Consider the following 18,086-nt stretch of genomic DNA (forward strand, 5'->3'; position numbering starts at 1 on the left):
TGTATAACATGCCCATTCTATACTTTTCTAAGAATTGAGCGCTGAAAGTTGGATTTAAAATAACCCATTCCGTTATAGTGCATATGAGATCTCAGCTAGTCAGTGATCAAACTTCTTAAAAGCCAGCCATTAGATCTTAGCTACAAACCTAGAAATAATTTGAAAACCCCAGAGCAGCAAAGAATCTAGGTCATAGCCTATGTACTTTTTTTTTTATATCTCTATTCATCAACAAAAACTTGAGTCTGCTGAAATATTTTCAATAAAATAGTAAAACACAAATAGAAAATCAAATATGCAGTATGTATGGGAACTGCAGCTGTAAATACTAGGGTGCATTTCTGTTGGTTATTCCCCTCCATCCAAGCAGTCTGTCTTACTCCAAACTGGTGTCCCCATCAGGAACTCGTTACCGATGGACACACCAGTAAGGTGGAAGCAAAAATGATACCCGTAGGAGGTACTTTCAAGCATTAAATTTAGCTCTGAACTTGCTGGTAGAATAAACAGCAAAGGAAATTCAATAGGTTATGTAGTTCTCTCTTGATACAAAGCATTCTAAAAAGAAAAAGGAAACTATGGGCCGGGCGCGGTGGCTCAAGCCTGTAATCCCAGCACTTTGGGAGGCCGGGGCGGGTGGATCACGAGGTCAGGAGATCGAGACCATCCTGGCTAACACGGTGAAACCCCGTCTCTACTAAAAAATACAAAAAACTAGCCGGGCGAGGTGGCGGGCGCCTGTAGTCCCAGCTACTCGGGAGGCTGAGGCAGGAGAATGGCGGGAACCCGGGAGGCGGAGCTTGCAGTGAGCTGAGATCCGGCCACTGCACTCCAGCCTGGGCGGCAGAGCCAGGCTCCGTCTCAAAAAAAGAAAAAAAGAAAAAGGAAACTATGTCTCATGGTTAACTTACGGAAAATCATCACACACTGCTGGCACCTTTCTTAGCGGGAGGGCCTTGCTGCCTGTGGCTGGTTGGTTTGGTTCTGTATGAATTTTTAACATCCACTGTGTTCTTCCATAGTGAGGGTTTCAGACTAAAAGGAGGGAAGAGGTAAGAGCAAATTTGATAACTAATCACAAAGACTCATAAGTTGTCCCCAGAAAGGTTTATTAAGGGCAGCTTCCCATGGTATGGATATGTATTTTATAAAGATTTCAGGCCGGGCGCGGTGGCTCAAGCCTGTAATCCCAGCACTTTGGGAGGCCGAGACGGGCGGATCACGAGGTCAGGAGATCGAGACCATCCTGGCTAACACGGTGAAACCCCGTCTCTACTAAAAAATACAAAAAACTAGCCGGGCGAGGCGGCGGGCGCCTGTAGTCCCAGCTACTCGGGAGGCTGAGGCAGGAGAATGGCGTGAACCCGGGAGGCAGAGCTTGCAGTGAGCTGAGATCCGGCCACTGCACTCCAGCCTGGGTGACAGAGTGAGACTCCGTCTCAAAAAAAAAAAAAAAAAATTTCTAACTGGACAAACTAAAATTGTTCTTCAGGGGTTTCGGTCTTTCAGGGCTGAAATTGGAGCTGGCTTAAGTAGTCACTGGCCAGGCATGGTGGCTCACACCTGTAGTCCCAGCTACTTGGGAGGCCAAGGTGGGAGGATCACTTGAGCCCAGGAGTTTGAGGCTGCAGTGAGCCCTAATCACATCACTACACTCCAGCCTGGGCAACAGAGTGAGACATTGTCTCAAAAAAAAAAAAAACAGTCATTGATTCTTACAGAATCCTAGACAGACCAAGTCTTACAATTCATGTAACCGAATAGAGCAAGGCATTGGACCTAGAATAGAAGGTGCATAGGGAGGCTTAGGGTATCTTCTGCTGTCTCTCAACTGGAGGGTATTCATTCACTCGCTTCTTTGTTTCCTGTTGTTCCCATAGGTGCTATCCCTGGAGGTCTAAGCATTGGGCCTCCAGGTAAGTCCTCCATTGATGACTCCTATGGCCGGTACGATTTAATCCAGAACAGTGAGTCACCAGCCAGTCCTCCCGTAGCTGTTCCCCATAGCTGGTCACGTGCCAAATCTGACAGTGATAAAATCTCAAATGGCTCTAGCATCAACTGGCCCCCAGGTAAGACCGTGCAACACTTCCGTGCAACAGCAGCAGGTCAGAACGTGCTCCAAGCCTGCAGAGAGTGATGAGGCTGGGAGGACCCAGAATCTGAGCTAAGGATCTGGAAGCGTTAAGCCCAGAGCTTTGGCATTTTCCTTGGAAATCCATTTGTCAGATCAATTTTGGGTATGGTTAGCATCAGGCATTTTTCTGTAATCCCTTAGTTCAACATGAGAAGTGGAAGGGGTGGCAGGGAGGAAGCACACTGTATACCATCTGGTAAAACTACTCCGACTCTGTGTGAAAACTATCTTAATATGATAGCTAGAATACCTTGTTCTAGTTTGTTCCAAAGGATTGATTGTTTTAATGAAAGAGAATATCAAGAGTATAAAGTGTACCTCTCATTTAATTAGCAGATTATAAAAATTTCTACAAACAGGACAAAACATCTTTTAAAATGTCATGAATCAATGTGCAGATGTTCTGATCTGTGGCTTCTCATTTGGGTTTCTTAAACAGAATTCCATCCGGGAGTTCCATGGAAAGGACTACAGAATATTGACCCTGAGAATGACCCTGACGTCACTCCTGGCAGTGTCCCCACTGGGCCTACCATCAATACCACCATCCAGGATGTCAACCGCTACCTCCTCAAGAGTGGAGGTAAGGGTGCTGCTCTGCCTGCCTCTGTGCAGACGGTCTCTCTAGACCCATTTGGAGATGTCAGGGGTGACAGGTTGGGCTCTGAGGCAGGGATGATACAAGGCACAGTTGAAGCAGTCATCTGAAGCAGCATGAAGAGACGGCAGTTAGTGCTTATGGGAAAATGGACATCAATTTGAGTTTCTGCTGGAATTTTTTTTTTTTTTTTTTGAGATGAAGTCTCACTCTGTCGCCCAGGCTGGAGTGCAGTGGCACGATCTCAGCTCTCTGCAACCTCCACCTCCTGAGTTCAAGCGACTCTCCTGCCTCAGCCTCCCAAGTAGCTGGAATTACAGGCATGTGCCACCATACCAGGCTGATTTTTGTATTTTTAGTAGAGACAGGGTTTCACCATGTTGGCCAGGCTGGTCTCGAACTCCTGACCTCAGGTGTGACCCATGCTGCTGGATTTATTGATAAGTAATGTCTTATCATAAAAGTGCCATCTCTGACAAAGTTTTATCACAGCATGCTATTTTGTGGAAGAAAGAGCTAGATTGCCATAGGTACTACCACTAATAAGGCCACCTAGGTAGTTCCCAAAACATTAAGTTTCCCACTTGAAATATGACTCATTGGAGCCTTGTGTTTTGTGTTTGCTTCTTTTCTTTCTTTTTTTTTTTTTTTTTTTTTTTTTGAGACAGATTCTTGCTCGTTTGCCCAGGCTGGAGTATAGTAGCGTGATCTTGGCTCACTGCAACCTCCGCCCGCCTCCCAGGCTCAAGTGATTCTCATGCCTCAGCCTCCCGAGTAGCTGGGACTACAGTGTGCACCACCACACCCAGCTAATTTTTTCTATTTTTAGTAGAGATGGTGTTTCACCATGTTGGCTAGGCTGATCTCGAACTCCTGACCTCAAGTGATCCACCTGACTCGGCCTCCCAAAAGTACTAGGATTACAGGCGTGAGCCAGTGTATCTGACTGCTTCTGTGGTTCTTTAAAGTGATAGGCTTCTCAATGTATCTTTGACTGGAAAGCCAACATGAGTACAGATTGCCCTGTCTGTTTAATGCTGTGTATTCCTTGGGGTTACACAGCTGCTTTTCGGATGCAGCTGCTTTTCAGAGCAGGGGTGTTATGGGTGTCCCTGCTGTCAGACACAGTCAAGTGGTGCCCAAAAGGGAGCCGTGTGGCAGAGGACAGGTGAGGCGCCAGCCAGAATCAGAGACCCAGCCCTCCCTGCTTGTCATACCTGGTGGGGCACCAGGGTTGTGCCAGACAGGAAAGTTATATTTTGAGGGTTGTGGAGAAGTGGGATGCAGGTTGTACAGATCCAGGTCATAAGGGAAGTTGGAAAGAATCGAAGTTGCTTAATACATGGCAGAGCTCCCTGAGTGGTGCCCAGATGAAGGATCAAGTGGCCCCTTAGCCTCCAGGCAGAACCAGGGCCACTGGGAGTGGCCTCCGCCATCGCCTGAGTGTACCATGATGTGATGAAGATGGCCTGAGAAACACGTGGCAGCTGTTCTCCAGCTCCACATGCAGCTGTCCTCCAGCTCCATAGCCTGTCCAGTTAAGGAAATCAACTTGCGGGGAGGGCAGAAGAGAACCTCAGCCTAAGAAATGCATTGGCCATTGAGATAAGGCAAGGCAGTGGCATCTCCAACCCTGAGCCTAAGAACCAGCCAGCCAGCCAACCTGGGTGACTTGTAGCTCCAAGTGAACATTGTTTGACTTCCCGGGTGCTTGATGTTTGGGTCTTGAGCCTGCCCTGGCACTTGTGCACAAACATCAGTATTCAGCAGCAGCCAGCTCAGGTGGCTCATGCCAGGCCTCCCCTTCAGCTCATGACCAGCACTAGGAACCTTGTTCCTCCACTCTGGTACCTCTCTTGGTTGTATTTAAGGATACATTAGGGTTTGTTACTGAAAGAAAGGGGAGTACAATGAACATCTCTTCACGTAGAAGTTGCTAACCAGAAAGCACTAGCAGGCTGAGCACAGTGGCTCACACCTGTAATCCCAGCACTTTGGGAGGCCAAGGTGGGAGAATCACTTGAGGCCAGGAATTTGAAACCAGCTGGGCAATATAATGAGACCCTATCTCTACAAAAAATTTAAAATGAAAACATTAGCTGGGTGTAGTGGCACACATCGGTGGTTCCAGCTACTCAGGAGGCTGAGACAGGAGAATCACTTGAGCTTGGGATGTTAGGACTGCAGTGAGCTGTGATTGGGCCACTGCACTCTAGCCTGGGTGACACAGCAAGACTTCGTCTCAAAAAAAAAAAAGAAAAGAAAAGGCCTCCCAAAGTGCTGGGATTACATGCCTGAGCCACTGCGCCTGGTCAGGCTGACACCTTTTTAAAGTAAAGACCTTCCTGAGCAAATTAACACAGGAACAGAAAACAGACAGCCTGAGTTGACATAACACAAAGAAGGGAGCAGCAGACAGCGGGCCTGTTGGAGGGTAGAGGGTGGGAGGAAGGGGAGGATTGAAAAACTGCCTGTCAGGTACCATGCTCACTATCTAGGTGATGGAATGATCTCTACAACACACCCCCACAACACACAGTCCACCTGTGTGACAGACCCGCACGTGTACTCCCAGAACCCAAAATAAAAATTGGAAAAAATAAAAGTGAAGACCTGCAGATTACCCATAAATGCTAACTTTCCTCAACTCTGGTGCCCTCATTCTAAAGAGGTCACTTGCAGCAGGGCAGCTGCAAACAACTGTGCAGGTTGGACACTGCATGTGTCCAGGAAGTGCCACACGCCTGGTTATTCACTGCACAACGTCATGTGGGCCTACAGCTGAGATGCCATGGCTTTTCAGAAACCATCCGATTCTGTGTGTGGTCATCAGTTTAACAGCCAGACTGTGCTTATGTTCCCTCTGCTAGCCAGGATCCATGCCCTGGCAGAGTTATTGTCCCAATGAGAGCTCTTTCCATCCTGCATTCACCCCAGCTGTCACCGTTACTCCGTCCTCACTCTTCTCCAGCTTCTTGCTTTCTTCACAGAATTGAAAGGGAGAGCCACATTAGAAAATACAAAATAAAACCAAGCAGCGAGGAGCTGAGCTTTCACACAAGGGATCGAGGTGCCTGAAGGATGGCCCATTTACCCCAAGTCTCCCTTTCAGGCACAGGGACGAGCTTTCCTCAAAAAACTACAGTCCTAGGGATAGAATAACTCAAGTCCATATACACAGTTATTAGGACAGATGTCTCTTAATTATTCATGTATTTAAAAAGGGAATCATGAGCCAGGTGTGGTGGCATCTGTGATCCCTGCCGCTCAGGAGGCTGAGGCAAGAGGATCACCCAGCCCAGGAGGTTGAGGCTGCTGTGCACTGTGATCACGCCTGTGAACAGCCACTGTGCTGCAGTGTGGGTGACATAGCAACAGCCCCATCTCTAAAAAAAGAAATTTTTTAAGCAAAATACGAGTTCGGAAGCTGATGGGACACCCCAGTCAGAAGAAATGTTCAAATTTTTATGGCACATTTTGTAATGAATGGCTTGGAGTTTTGTTCTTCTATTTTGTAGCCATTGTTTGAACTGTGAAAGGAGTAGATTGCCCTGGATTTTTATTTTATCTTATTTGGGAGAGGAAATCAATGTGGTGCTTTAAAACTCTGACATGGCATTTTAAGCATTCTGGCGGGAATTCTCAAAGAAGCTCATGCTGCTTCTTGCCCTTTGATTCCTCCGCCTTCAGCAACATCCCAGGCCTCCCTGAGTGGCTACAGGGACCCAGAATAGGAGGCATGCCCTGTTTCTTCCTTCCCACATGACACTTTCATGTTCAGGCTTCTATTAAAAATGGCAGCCTAGGGAGAGGTTGATTCTTGATGGTTAAGATTCTCACACCCCGCAGTTAGAGTCACGAACCCGGACACCGCCACCACCTTGCTCAGTGCCGTGTTTGGTTCTGCAGGGTCCTCCCCGCCATCATCTCAGAATGCCACGCTGCCTTCCTCGAGTGCCTGGCCGCTCAGTGCCTCCGGCTACAGTAGCTCTTTCAGCAGCATTGCATCCGCACCTAGCGTTGCAGGTACGCGCCTAGCCTCTAGACTTGCAGGTAGCATTTTCTTTCTTTCCCCAAACAAAACTTTGACAGGCCCCAGCTTTTCCTATTGGCTCTTCACTCACTCCCTGAGCTGGGAGGCCGTGTGGCATGATAGAGGATGGGTGGGGGCCTTGCCCAGGCACAGTGGGCACCTTGGGCACATCAGCTTGCACACACATGGAAGTGGTGACATCTTCTCCATACAAGTGTGTGGGCCCATTGCCTTTTCTCTTCCTTTCCCCCATGGCCACAAGACAAGGGGTATGCAAGGTTTTGAAAACTTAGAGGCAAAACACTTCTGGGAATTTGCAGTTACTTGAGTTTGCCAGGGGCTTGACTTGGTGTTTCTTTGCCTATCACACAGTCTGCTGGTGTTAGAGAGCACTCTGTGTGGCTCCCCAAACACAGCAGTGTTTGTCTCAAGACTGCGTATTCTCCATCTCTCTGCCTTTCTAGGTAAACTGTCAGACATTAAATCGACGTGGTCCTCTGGCCCTGCCTCCCACACGCAAGCCTCTCTGTCTCATGAACTGTGGAAGGTGCCCAGAAACACTACTGCACCCACGAGGCCACCTCCAGGGTTAACCAATCCCAAGCCCTCCTCCACCTGGGGTGCCAGCCCCCTCGGCTGGACCAGCTCCTACTCCTCAGGTAAGCTTCATGCTCCTCGTGTTCCAATGGGGGCCTTACCTTTTCGGGGATGTGCTTATCACTTCGTCCTGTACCTCCTTTGTAAGGACCCCTGCCTCTAACTCTGGAGCCTGGGAGGGCTTAGGAAGGCACCAGGGCCACCCTAGATGTCCAGGGCATTAGCTGGGTGAGCCTGGTGATTTTAGCATCAGCCTAGGTGTGCCAGCACACAGCAGGTTTGCTCTGGGCCAAGAGGTCCCAGGCGGTTCCAGCACCCATTGAGGGCCCACGCTGGCCACCTCCATCCTCAGGAGTGCAGCTGCCCCGCACTGGGTCATTAGAGGCCCGCACAGTCCTTTAGGCTGTCTGCCCCCATGAACCCCCATCGCACAGGGATCTGGATTTCTGCTTTTTATATTTGCTTCTCCACAAGATGTCACTGAGACATGAGGCTTTTCCAGACCCAAAACGAAACAAACCCCACCAGTTTGAAAACACAACTCTCATAATATTGCAGCTTCTCTCAGGTGCTTCATGTCGAACCTCAGAGATGAGAAAAATGTACTGGGAATTGAAGAAACTGAAGACTTAAACCAATGTGGGCAACAAAGCGAGACCCCATCTCCACAAAAGAATAAAAAAATAAGTGGGGCGTAGTGGCACATACCTGTGATCCCAACTGCTGGGGAGGCTGAGATGGGAGAACAACTCAAGCCCAGGAGATTGAGGCTACAGTGAGCTATGCTTGAGCCACTGCACTCCAGCCTGGGTGACAGAGTGAGACCCTGTCTCTAAAAAAATAATAGTAATAAATAACAAAATGTTTAAAATCAGCTGCAGATAGTGTATTCGTCCATTTTCACACTCCTGATGAAGACATACCCGAGACCGGGCAATTTACAAAAGAAAGAGGTTTATTAGACTTACAGTTCCACGGGACTGGGGAGGGCTCACATTGGTGAAAGGCATGTCTCACATGGTTGCAGACAAGGAGAGAGAGAGCTTGTGCAGGGAAACTCCCATTTAACATCAGATCTTATGAGACTTATTCACTATCATGAAAACAGTATGGAAAAGACCTTCCCCCATAATTCAGTTACCTCCCACTGGGCTCCTTCCACGAAACATGGGAATTGTGGGAGTTACAATTCAAGATGAGATTTGGGTAGGGACACAGCCACACCATATCATTCTGCCTCTGACCCCTCCCAAATCTCATGTCCTCACATTTCAAAACCAATCATGCCTTCCCAGCAGTTCCCCAAAGTCTTCATTTCAGCATTAACTCAGAAGTCCACAGTCCAAAGTCTGTCTGAGATAAGGCAAGTCCCTTCCACCTACAAGCCTGTAAAATCAAAAGCAAGTTAGTTACTTCCTAGATACAATGGGGGTACAGGCATTGGGTAAATACAGTCATTCCAAATGGGAGAAATAGGCCAAAACAAAGGGGCTACAGATCCCATGCAAGACTGAAATCCAGCAGGACAGTCAAATCTTAAAGCTCCAAAATGATCTTCTTTGACTCCATGTCTCACATCTGGGTCATGCTTAGGCAAGAGGTTGGTTGTCATGGTATTGGGCAGCTCTTCAGGGTACAGCCTCCCTCTTGGCTGCCTTCACGTGCTGGTATTGAGTGTCTGCGGCTTTTCCAGGCACACGGTGCAAGCTGTCAGTGGGTCTACCATTCTGGGGTCTAGAGGACGGTGACCTTCTTCTCACAGCTCTACTAGGTGGTGCCCCAGCAGGGACTTTGTGTGGGGGCTCCACCCCCACATTTCCCTTCCACACTGCCCTAGCAGAGGTTCTCCATGAGAGCCCTGCCCCTGCAGCAAACTATCGTCTGAACATCCAGGCATTTCCATGCATCCTCCGAAATCTAGGTGGAGGTTCCCAAACCTCAGTTCTTCACTTCTGTGCACCCAGAGTCTCAACACCATGTGGAAGCTGCCAAGGCTTGGAGATTGCACCCTCTGAAGCCATGGCCCAGGCTGTACCTTGGCCCCTTTTAGTCACAGCCAGAGCAGGTGGGACACAGGGCACCAAATTCTTAAACTGCACACAGCGTGTGGACCCTGGGCCTGGCCTATGAAGCCATTTTTTCCTTGTAGGCCTCTGAGCCTGTGCTGGGAGGGGCTTCTATGAAGACCTCTTACATGCTCTAGAGACAGTCTCCATTTTCCCCATTGTCTTGGGGATTAACTTGCAGCTCCTCGTTACTTAGGCAAATTTCTGCACCCTGCTTGAATTTTTCCTCAGAAAATGGGATTTCCTTTTTTTTTTTTTTTTGAGATAGAGTTTCACTCTTGTCACCCAGGCTGGAGTACAATGGCGTGATCTCGGCACACTGCCACCTCTGCCTCCCAGGTTCAAGCAATTCTCCTGCCTCAGCCTCCTGAGTAGCTGGGATTACAGGTGCCCACCATGCCTAGCTAATTTTTGTATTTTTAGTAGAGATGGGGTTTCACCATGTTGGCCAGGCTGGTCTCAAACTACTGACCTCAGGTAATCCACCCATCTCAGCCTCCCAAATGCTGGGATTACAGGCGTGAGCCACCGAACCCAGCCAATTTTCTGAACTTTTATGTTCCGCTTCCCTTATAAAACTGAATGCTTTTAACAGCACCCAAGTCACCTCTTGAATGCTTTGCTGCTTAGAAATTTCTTCTGCCAGATACCCTAAATCATCTCTCTCAAGTTGAAGGTTCCACAAATCTCTAGGGCACCAGTCTCTTTGCTAAAATGACAAGAGCCACCTTTGCTCCAGTTCCCAAAAAGTTCCTCATTGTCATCTGAGACCACTTCAGCCTGGACATTATTGTCCATATCCCTATCAGCACTTTTGTCAAAGCCATTTCACAAGTCTCTAGGAAGTTACAAACTTTCCCACATTTTCCCATCTTTTTCTGAGGCTTGAGTTCCAACCTCTGCCTGTTACCCAGTTCCAAAGTTGCTTCTGTGCAGAGACCAGCTTGACTGGGGAGACCCTAACCCAGCGGTGCTAGAGGAATTAAAGACACAGAAATATAGAGGTGTGACGTGGGATATCAGGGGTCTCACAGTCTTCAGAGCTGAGAGCCCTGAACAGAGATTTACCCACATATTCATTAACAGCAAGTCAGTCATTAGCATTGTTTTTATAGATACTAGATTAACTAAAAGTATCCCTTATGGGAAAGGAAGGGATGGGCCGAAATAAAGGGATGAGTTGGGCTAGTTATTTGCAGCAGGAGCACGTCCTTAAGGCACAGATCGCTCATGCTATTGTTCGTGGCTTAAGAATACCTTTAAGCCGGGCGCGGTGGCTCAAGCCTGTAATCCCAGCACTTTGGGAGGCCGAGGTGGGCGGATCACAAGGTCAGGAGATCGAGACCACAGTGAAACCCTGTCTCTACTAAAAATACAAAAAAAATTAGCCGGGCGCGGTGGCGGGCGCCTGTAGTCCCAGCTACTCAGGAGGCTGAGGCAGGAGAATGGCGGGAACTTGGGAGGCGGAGCTTGCAGTGAGCCGAGATCGCGCCACTGCACTCCAGCCTGGGCAACAGCATGAGACTCCGTCTCAAAAAAAAAAAAAAAAAAGAATACCTTTAAGCAGTTTTCCGCCCTGGATGGGCCAGGTGTTCCTTGCCCTCATTCTGGTAAACCCACAACCTTCCAGTGTGGGCTTTATGGCAATCATGAACATGTCACAGTGCTGCAGAGATTTTGTTTATGGCCAGTTTTGGGCCAGTTTAATGGCCAGATTTGGGGCGGGGGGAGCTGTTCCCAACATGTTCCCCTTCTTTGATTTGCAAAACAATAAAAGCAAAGGCAGCTTTGTCACGGTGAGCTACTTCTTGCAAGAGTCAGGATCCGCATCTGCAGACTGTACAAAGACAACACAGATTAAAAGCACAATCATCGTGGAAATCACAGTGCTTCCAAGTGTTTTTATCCATTTTAATGGGTTACTAGCTGCTAATCTGTCTGCAGCTCCTTCTAGCACTCCAGTTCCTGGCATTAAGGTCAGGTGCGCCTGGGATGCTTTAAATATTTGTTCTTTTAATTTTGCAATATCCAAAAACAAGTTTGTAGAGTGTCCCTCTAGATGCTTTTTTGGTCTTTCCCAAATTTTGATCTTATTAAGAGCTATTAATAGTTTCCACAAATCCTTATGTTTAGCTCCTACAACGGGCCATATCATTTGAGGTTGAGGTGCCACTATACCGCCATGGTTCCAGATAATGGGAACTTTTGCCATACTTCTTATCATTTCTACCCTCTGACCATTTTGTTCAGATCAGCTGAACATAGTGTGGCCGAGGCACACAGACTGAGAGGTGCAGTTCAAGCTAAACATCCCCTTGGGGGACCAGTGAATAATGATTCCATAGGAATTGATGTGCAGCACCTCTGCCTGTTCTGCATATCCCTGTCAGCTTTTTTGTCAAAGCCATTTCACAAGTCTCTAGGAAGTTCCAAACTGTCCCACATTTTCCCATCTTTTTCTGAGTCTTGAGTTCCAACCTCTGCCTGTTACCCAGTTCCAAAGTTGCTTCCACATTTTCAGGTATCTTTTCAGCAGCACCCCACTCTACTGGTACCAGTTTACTTTATTAGTCCATTTTCATGCTGCTGGTAAAGACATACCCAAGATGAGGCAATTTACAAAAGAAAGAGGTTTATTGGACTTACAACTCCACGTGGCTGGGGAGGCCTCATAGTCATGGCAGAAGGTGAAAGGCACATCTCACATGGTGGCAGACAAGAGAGCTTGTACAGAGAAACTCCAGTTGTTTAAACCGTCAGATCTTGTGAGACTATCACGAGAACAGCACAGGAAAGACGTGCCCCCATGATTCAATTACCTCCTACCACGTTCCTCCCACAAAACATGGGAATCATGGGAGTTACGATTCAAGATGAGATTTGAATGGGGACACAGCCAGACCATATCAGATAGTTTGAAAGTAATAGTTTCTGCCTTTTAGCAGCAGTCTTTAGGGATTTGCTCTGTTGTATTAACCAGAAGAACCTGGGAGCACTGATTCCACACCAGGTCTGGGGACAGGCAGAGGTGGAGACCAGAGCTTTCCTGGAGATTGTCAGGCCTCTCACCCCCGTCTCTCCTGGCACAGATGGGAAAACACGGGTCTCCTGGGCTGGCGGGAAGATCCAAGAAGTCAGAGTCACCACGGGGAAGTGGGAAGGGGGTCTGCAGGAACTGTGAGGTTTTGGTTTACCAAAGAAAGTATGGACCTCCCAGGCTGAGAAAGGCTGTCCTAGATCATGTGGTGATGGTCCGTGATGGCCCGTGCTGTCCCACACTTCAGCACAGTAAGAGGTGGGGAGGCCGCACTATCCACTGGCACGGGGCCTTATCAACCGGGTTCTCCCCTCTTGTTGCAGGTTCTGCCTGGAGCACCGACGCCTCAGGAAGAACCAGCAGCTGGCTCGTTCTTCGAAACCTCACTCCCCAGGTGCAGTACGGTGCCCCTGTGTTGCTGAGCATGATCCAAGGAGGGTTCCCTCTTGGCCCCCGATGCAGATGAGGCTGTCTGGTGGGGCGGGATAGTCGGGGGTTCTTGGTCAGGGTCCAGAGGTGATGCTGCACGGGAGGAGATGAGCAAGTGCCAGGCTTGGCTCCAGCAGCAGCAGCAGATGGGGTCCAGGGGTCTCTTTTAACCATGTTCTTGGTGAATTGTTTGTTTACCCACTAGAGGCTGGAGAAGTGTGCTCTGTAAATAGAATTGTTTATCTTACAACTACCCATTCAAGAGTGGTTGGGCCTGGCCGGTCGCAGTAGCTCACGCCTGTAATCCCAGCACTTTGGGAGGTCGAGGCCAGGGATCACCTGAGCCCAAGATTTGGAGACCAGGCTGGGCAACATAGCAAGACCCCATGTGTGTATTTTTATAACATTTTTTAAAAGAGTGGTTTGGCCACGTCAGACTGTGGGGCTAGCCAGTCCCTTCTTGGGACCCAGGCCACACCCACCTACACATCTCCCAAATCTGTTGTCAGCAGCTAGACCCAGGTGCCTTTTGCAAACCAGGGGCTCTGTGTGATGTGCTCTGGTGAAAGGAGAGCTGAACTCAAAGTGGGGTTTTTCTCCTTCCTCTGATTAGCCTAACTCATAAAATATAACTGAAACATCCAAGATTTTAGTTACACGTTTGGCCACAGAGATACAGAATGTGAACATTGTAAAATCACATATTATTAAAGCCTTTTAAAGAAAAACATTTTCCTAGTGTTTAGTGTATGCAGTTTCATGTTTTTTCTTTGGAAGGCTGTAGTGAAAGAAATCAGAAGAAAGCTCATCCATGCCCCTGTGCTTCCTCTGTCAGATTGATGGTTCTACACTGCGCACATTGTGTTTGCAGCACGGGCCTCTCATCACATTCCACCTGAATCTGACTCAAGGCAATGCCGTGGTCCGGTATAGCTCCAAGGAGGAGGCTGCCAAGGCCCAGAAGTCTCTGCACATGTATGTTTCCTCACAGCCACCTCAGCGCTCCAAGTAGCTCCACATCCCCCAGAGCATTAGGTTAGGGGTGTTGCAGGGGGGTCCTGAGCCGCCATAGCAGCATCCCACAGGCTGGCCACCCTCCCGCTTCTGGAGGCCGGAGGTCTGACACCCAAGATGAAGGTGTGGGCAGGGCTGGTTTCTCCTGAGGCCTCTCTCCTTGGCTATAGACAGCTGCCCTCTCCCTCTGTTCTTACATGGTGGTCTCTTTGTGCATGTTGGTGCCCTGATATAAGGACACCAGTCATGTTGGACTAGGGCCCACCCATGTGACCTCATCTAACTAACTTAATTACCTCTTTAAAGATCCCATCTCCAAACACAGTTACATGGGGAGGTACTGGGGGTTAGGACTTCAGCAAAAGAATTGGGGGAAGGCGACACAGGTCAGTTCCTCACAGGTATCTTGAGACTTATTGTTTTTTTCTGCTGCTGAGTTGCTGTGTCTACTCCCCTCTGCCTGTGACACATTCCTACACAGGGCCCAGCAGCGGTCCTCACAGCCAACCCTTCACCCTGACGAAAGGTTGCTTTTGATAGAAGTATAAGTAGACCTGATCAGTAACATCACTTGAGACATGGAACCTAGAAATTAGTCATTCCTGTTTTTAGCCCAGGATGCAAATGACAGTGACCCTAAATGAGCCCACATTTAATGGTGTGTTCATGCACTTGAAGATGTACTCTCTGTACCAGTACGGTGTTGCTGCTAGAAGTCTGAACTGAGCAAAACCTTCACAGTCTGGGTTTGGAAATAGCAGTGGCAAAACAGAAGCCACACGATGGCCTCCAGGTAGCCTTTCCCAATACAAAGACAGAAAGCCGGTGCCACGAACTTAGCAGGACTTGGGGTGGCCCTGCTCACGTGCCCCATCTTGCTGTTGCAGGTGCGTCCTGGGAAACACTACCATCCTGGCTGAGTTCGCTGGCGAAGAAGAAGTGAATCGCTTCTTAGCCCAAGGCCAGGCGCTGCCACCCACCTCCAGCTGGCAGTCCAGTAGCGCGTCCAGCCAGCCGCGGCTCAGCGCAGCGGGCAGCTCCCATGGCCTGGTGCGCAGCGACGCTGGCCACTGGAATGCCCCATGCCTGGGTGGCAAGGGGAGCAGTGAGCTGCTGTGGGGCGGGGTACCCCAGTACTCCAGCAGCCTGTGGGGCCCGCCCAGCGCTGACGATAGCAGGGTGATCGGCAGCCCCACCCCTCTGACCACCCTGCTGCCTGGGGACCTACTCAGCGGGGAGTCCCTGTAGGAGCTGCCATCATCAGCACCAGGAGAGCCGACCCCTCCCGGGACCCCTCCCAGATGGGCGGCCCCACAGACCCGCTGGAACCCAGCAGCGGCCACCCTTTTGAGTACCTCTGTCCAGGACTGAAGACGAACCTTGGCCACAGTCCTTGCGAACTGTTCGCAAAACAGTGCGGGCTGCGGTGGGTCAGCGTCACATGCTAATGACAGGATGTTCCTCGTAGCTTTTTATTTTGTGTGTCTTACGTTTGTATAGTGTTGTCATTTTGATTTTTTTTTTTAAAGTATAAAAGCTGCTTAGAATAGTTCTATCATGAAGGGCACTTTTCAGATTGTGGGCTGGAAAGGGTTATTTTATCTGTGGGGGAGGGAGGGAGACGTGAAGCCTATTTAAAATGAGCCTGTGACGATTATGCACATTACCAGAGGCGGCCGGTAATCAGGGCAGAGTCTGGTGTGGACCGCCGGGCGCAGAGCGGCTCCACGGTAGGAGCTGAGCGGAAGGCGTGGGCTGCGATCTGCTCTCTGTTCCCCTGGATCCGCCTATGCACATTACCCTTGTTTCATTACTTTTTCATGTCATTTTTTTATCCCAAAAAATATTTTTTAAAAGTTAAAAAAAGACATATCAAACATGCAAATACTTGAATCCAGCAGGCCAATAGTGAAATGTGAACACTTTCTAATTCTACACTTCCAGGTTGACATCAGTACACAGAAACAGGCTCTAGGAAAAATTTCTAAGTTCATAGCCTCCATGTGTGTGAATGTGTGTGCGTGTTGAAACAGAAGTGTGTGTGTGCGTGTGTGGCGCGTGCTCCTGCACAGCGTGCATTTTCTGTGTTTGTGTGTTTGAAAGCGTGTGAGGATTTAACTGTGGGTTTTCCCTTGTATTCAGTATATGCTTTTTTTTTGGCGCATTGGTCAAACGTTTGTTATTATTAGCTTCTAACTTTGCACTGAGTGTCCTCGCCCTTCCTTTAGCTAATCCTATACATTACAGAGAATTCCTAGGACAGGGCTGGTGACAATTCATGTGTAAATGTTTACTCAAGGACTCTGTGACTGCGTTTAAAAAGTACAGTGTATATCTCTGGAGAAATAATATGTATACCTACCTTTAGCAGCTTTTTATTGTGGACTAATGCAAGAAAATTATTACCAGAGTATTGCACCATTTTTCCATTTGGAATATAAAGTTAAAGAGAAAAAAAAACTGTTGTTGAACTGTGGCCATAGATACTTGTAAAGAATGGATGGTTCCGTGGAAGGAACAGAAACAAGCACTTGGGCGTGGGTTGTGACTGCTTTTGGGGGAGCCTGGGGTTTGGGCTCCCACCTGTTTACAGACCTTTTTTTCTCCTTCAGACTTTAAAATTTTAAAAATTTAAAAAGGAATTAAAAAAAAAAAAAAAGACTTCCGTCGTAAAGAAACCTATTTTCAGAATGCAGATGCGCTCCTTCAGAGCTCTGGGACGGGACGGCGTTGTTCCCTCGGTCATCGTCGTGGACTCTGTCGATTGCTTTCGCCCCTTCGTCAAGGTGACAGGCGTTGTGGCCACTGTCTTGCACATGCCGGACGCGCTCTCAGGAAAGCCAGGGCTCCCGAGGGCAGCTCCACACCATTTCATGTATTTTTAAACCCAACTCCTAGCACTGAAGATGTTATTTAAAAAAAAAAAAAAAAACCAACAAAAAAATGAAAAAAAAGAAAAAGAGGAAAAAAAAATCACAAAGAAGAAAAATACCTAATCTCTAATGTGTAGCAGTTACATATTTACCAAATAATGGACTCAAAAGAAATAGATGTTTGAAGAGTGCTTTATATATTAAAAATTGCTTTATGTTTTAAAAATGATCAATGTTTTGATTGTTTTGCAAGGAAGAAAGACAATGGAATAACATACCCTCAAGTATGTTTTAAAATATATATATATGAACATTGTGCTCCCTGCCTGCTTGATCAGGAAACTTGTGCATTACATTTTTTTTAATTAGCTTTTTAATGGTTTTATCAAAACAAAAAAAAAATACAAAAAAAAAAAGTCCTGCAAGATTGCAGATCCACAAAAGCTGGTTTTATAGAGGATCATGAACTATGCACAAACTGGGTTCAAGACTTTTTTTCTCAAGTTTAGTAGGATATTTAGCAAAACCAACCTTCCTCAGAGTGACTGCATCTCATTGCCATTACATGCGTTCTATATATTTGATGGACATACACACCTGCGTATGTATATCCAATATGTGTGCGTGTGAGCGTGCGTGTGCGTATGTGCACCCGACATACCACTTCCCGTGCTGCCGGCGAGCATTGAGTTGTAGAAAAACTCCTGTTGTTTTAAAATTGGGGATGGAAGTCAAGAATATGTTTGTTTGTTTTTGGGTTTTGTTGGGTTTGTTTGAGGTTTTTTTTGTTTTTTTTTTTTTTGTTTGTTTTGTTTTGGGGTTTTTTGACCTTTTATTTTGAACTTAGTATGTCTGTAACTCTGAGATTAAAAAACAAGTTTGTGGCTCTTAATGTTTTCCTCATAGAATGTGATTGTTGAAGAACATGCATCGAAAGTTGCTTTCGAAAGTACAACGCTTTATTGAATCTTAATAAATTGCAATTTTTTTTCTTGGCTGTTCAAAGTAATGTGTTTTTCATTTTTCAAAACAGATACTATGGATGTCTACTTTGCAGCTGCGATGGGGAGAGCTGTCCCGCTGCGTGCGTTCCCTCTATAATTTCCTCAGAGCTCACATACGTACCTCTCTCATGAGTGAACTCAGACTTCCTGTTGTTTTGCTTTATTCTATCATTTGCTTTGTGGTTTTGCTGTAAATATTGAAATCTTAATCGTTGAGAGGCACAACCGAGCTTTCTAGCTCTCCACCCCCGCAGCCCATCCGAGTCTGTTCATCTGGTAACTTCTGTTTGGGATGGCA

The 18,086-nt window shown here is 47.6% G+C and overlaps 1 protein-coding gene across 18 annotated transcripts in view; it reads left to right on the forward strand.

Moving 5' to 3' along the window:
- The window catches only part of LOC105469230 (trinucleotide repeat containing adaptor 6C), a 154,243-nt gene extending 137,343 nt beyond the window's left edge, over window positions 1-16,900 (forward strand). For 13 of the 18 annotated variants that reach the window (XM_071081709.1, XM_071081710.1, XM_011720024.3 and 10 more), the window contains 7 exons: window positions 1,881-2,072; window positions 2,577-2,720; window positions 6,645-6,761; window positions 7,233-7,427; window positions 12,792-12,862; window positions 13,733-13,872; window positions 14,799-16,900. In XM_071081709.1, the coding sequence (XP_070937810.1) occupies window positions 1,881-2,072; window positions 2,577-2,720; window positions 6,645-6,761; window positions 7,233-7,427; window positions 12,792-12,862; window positions 13,733-13,872; window positions 14,799-15,159 (1,220 nt within the window). In that variant the 3' untranslated portion in view covers window positions 15,160-16,900. Of the gene's footprint in view, window positions 1-1,880; window positions 2,073-2,576; window positions 2,721-6,644; window positions 6,762-7,232; window positions 7,428-7,923; window positions 9,856-12,791; window positions 12,863-13,732; window positions 13,873-14,798 lie in introns of those variants that run through there. The other 5 variants (XM_011720025.3, XM_011720027.3, XM_011720026.3 and 2 more) reach the window with 2 other exon arrangements.
- The last annotated feature ends 1,186 nt before the right edge of the window (window positions 16,901-18,086 follow it).

Source organism: Macaca nemestrina, chromosome 17 (assembly GCF_043159975.1).
Source record: "Macaca nemestrina isolate mMacNem1 chromosome 17, mMacNem.hap1, whole genome shotgun sequence".
In the NCBI taxonomy this organism is placed as follows: Eukaryota; Metazoa; Chordata; class Mammalia; order Primates; family Cercopithecidae; genus Macaca; species Macaca nemestrina.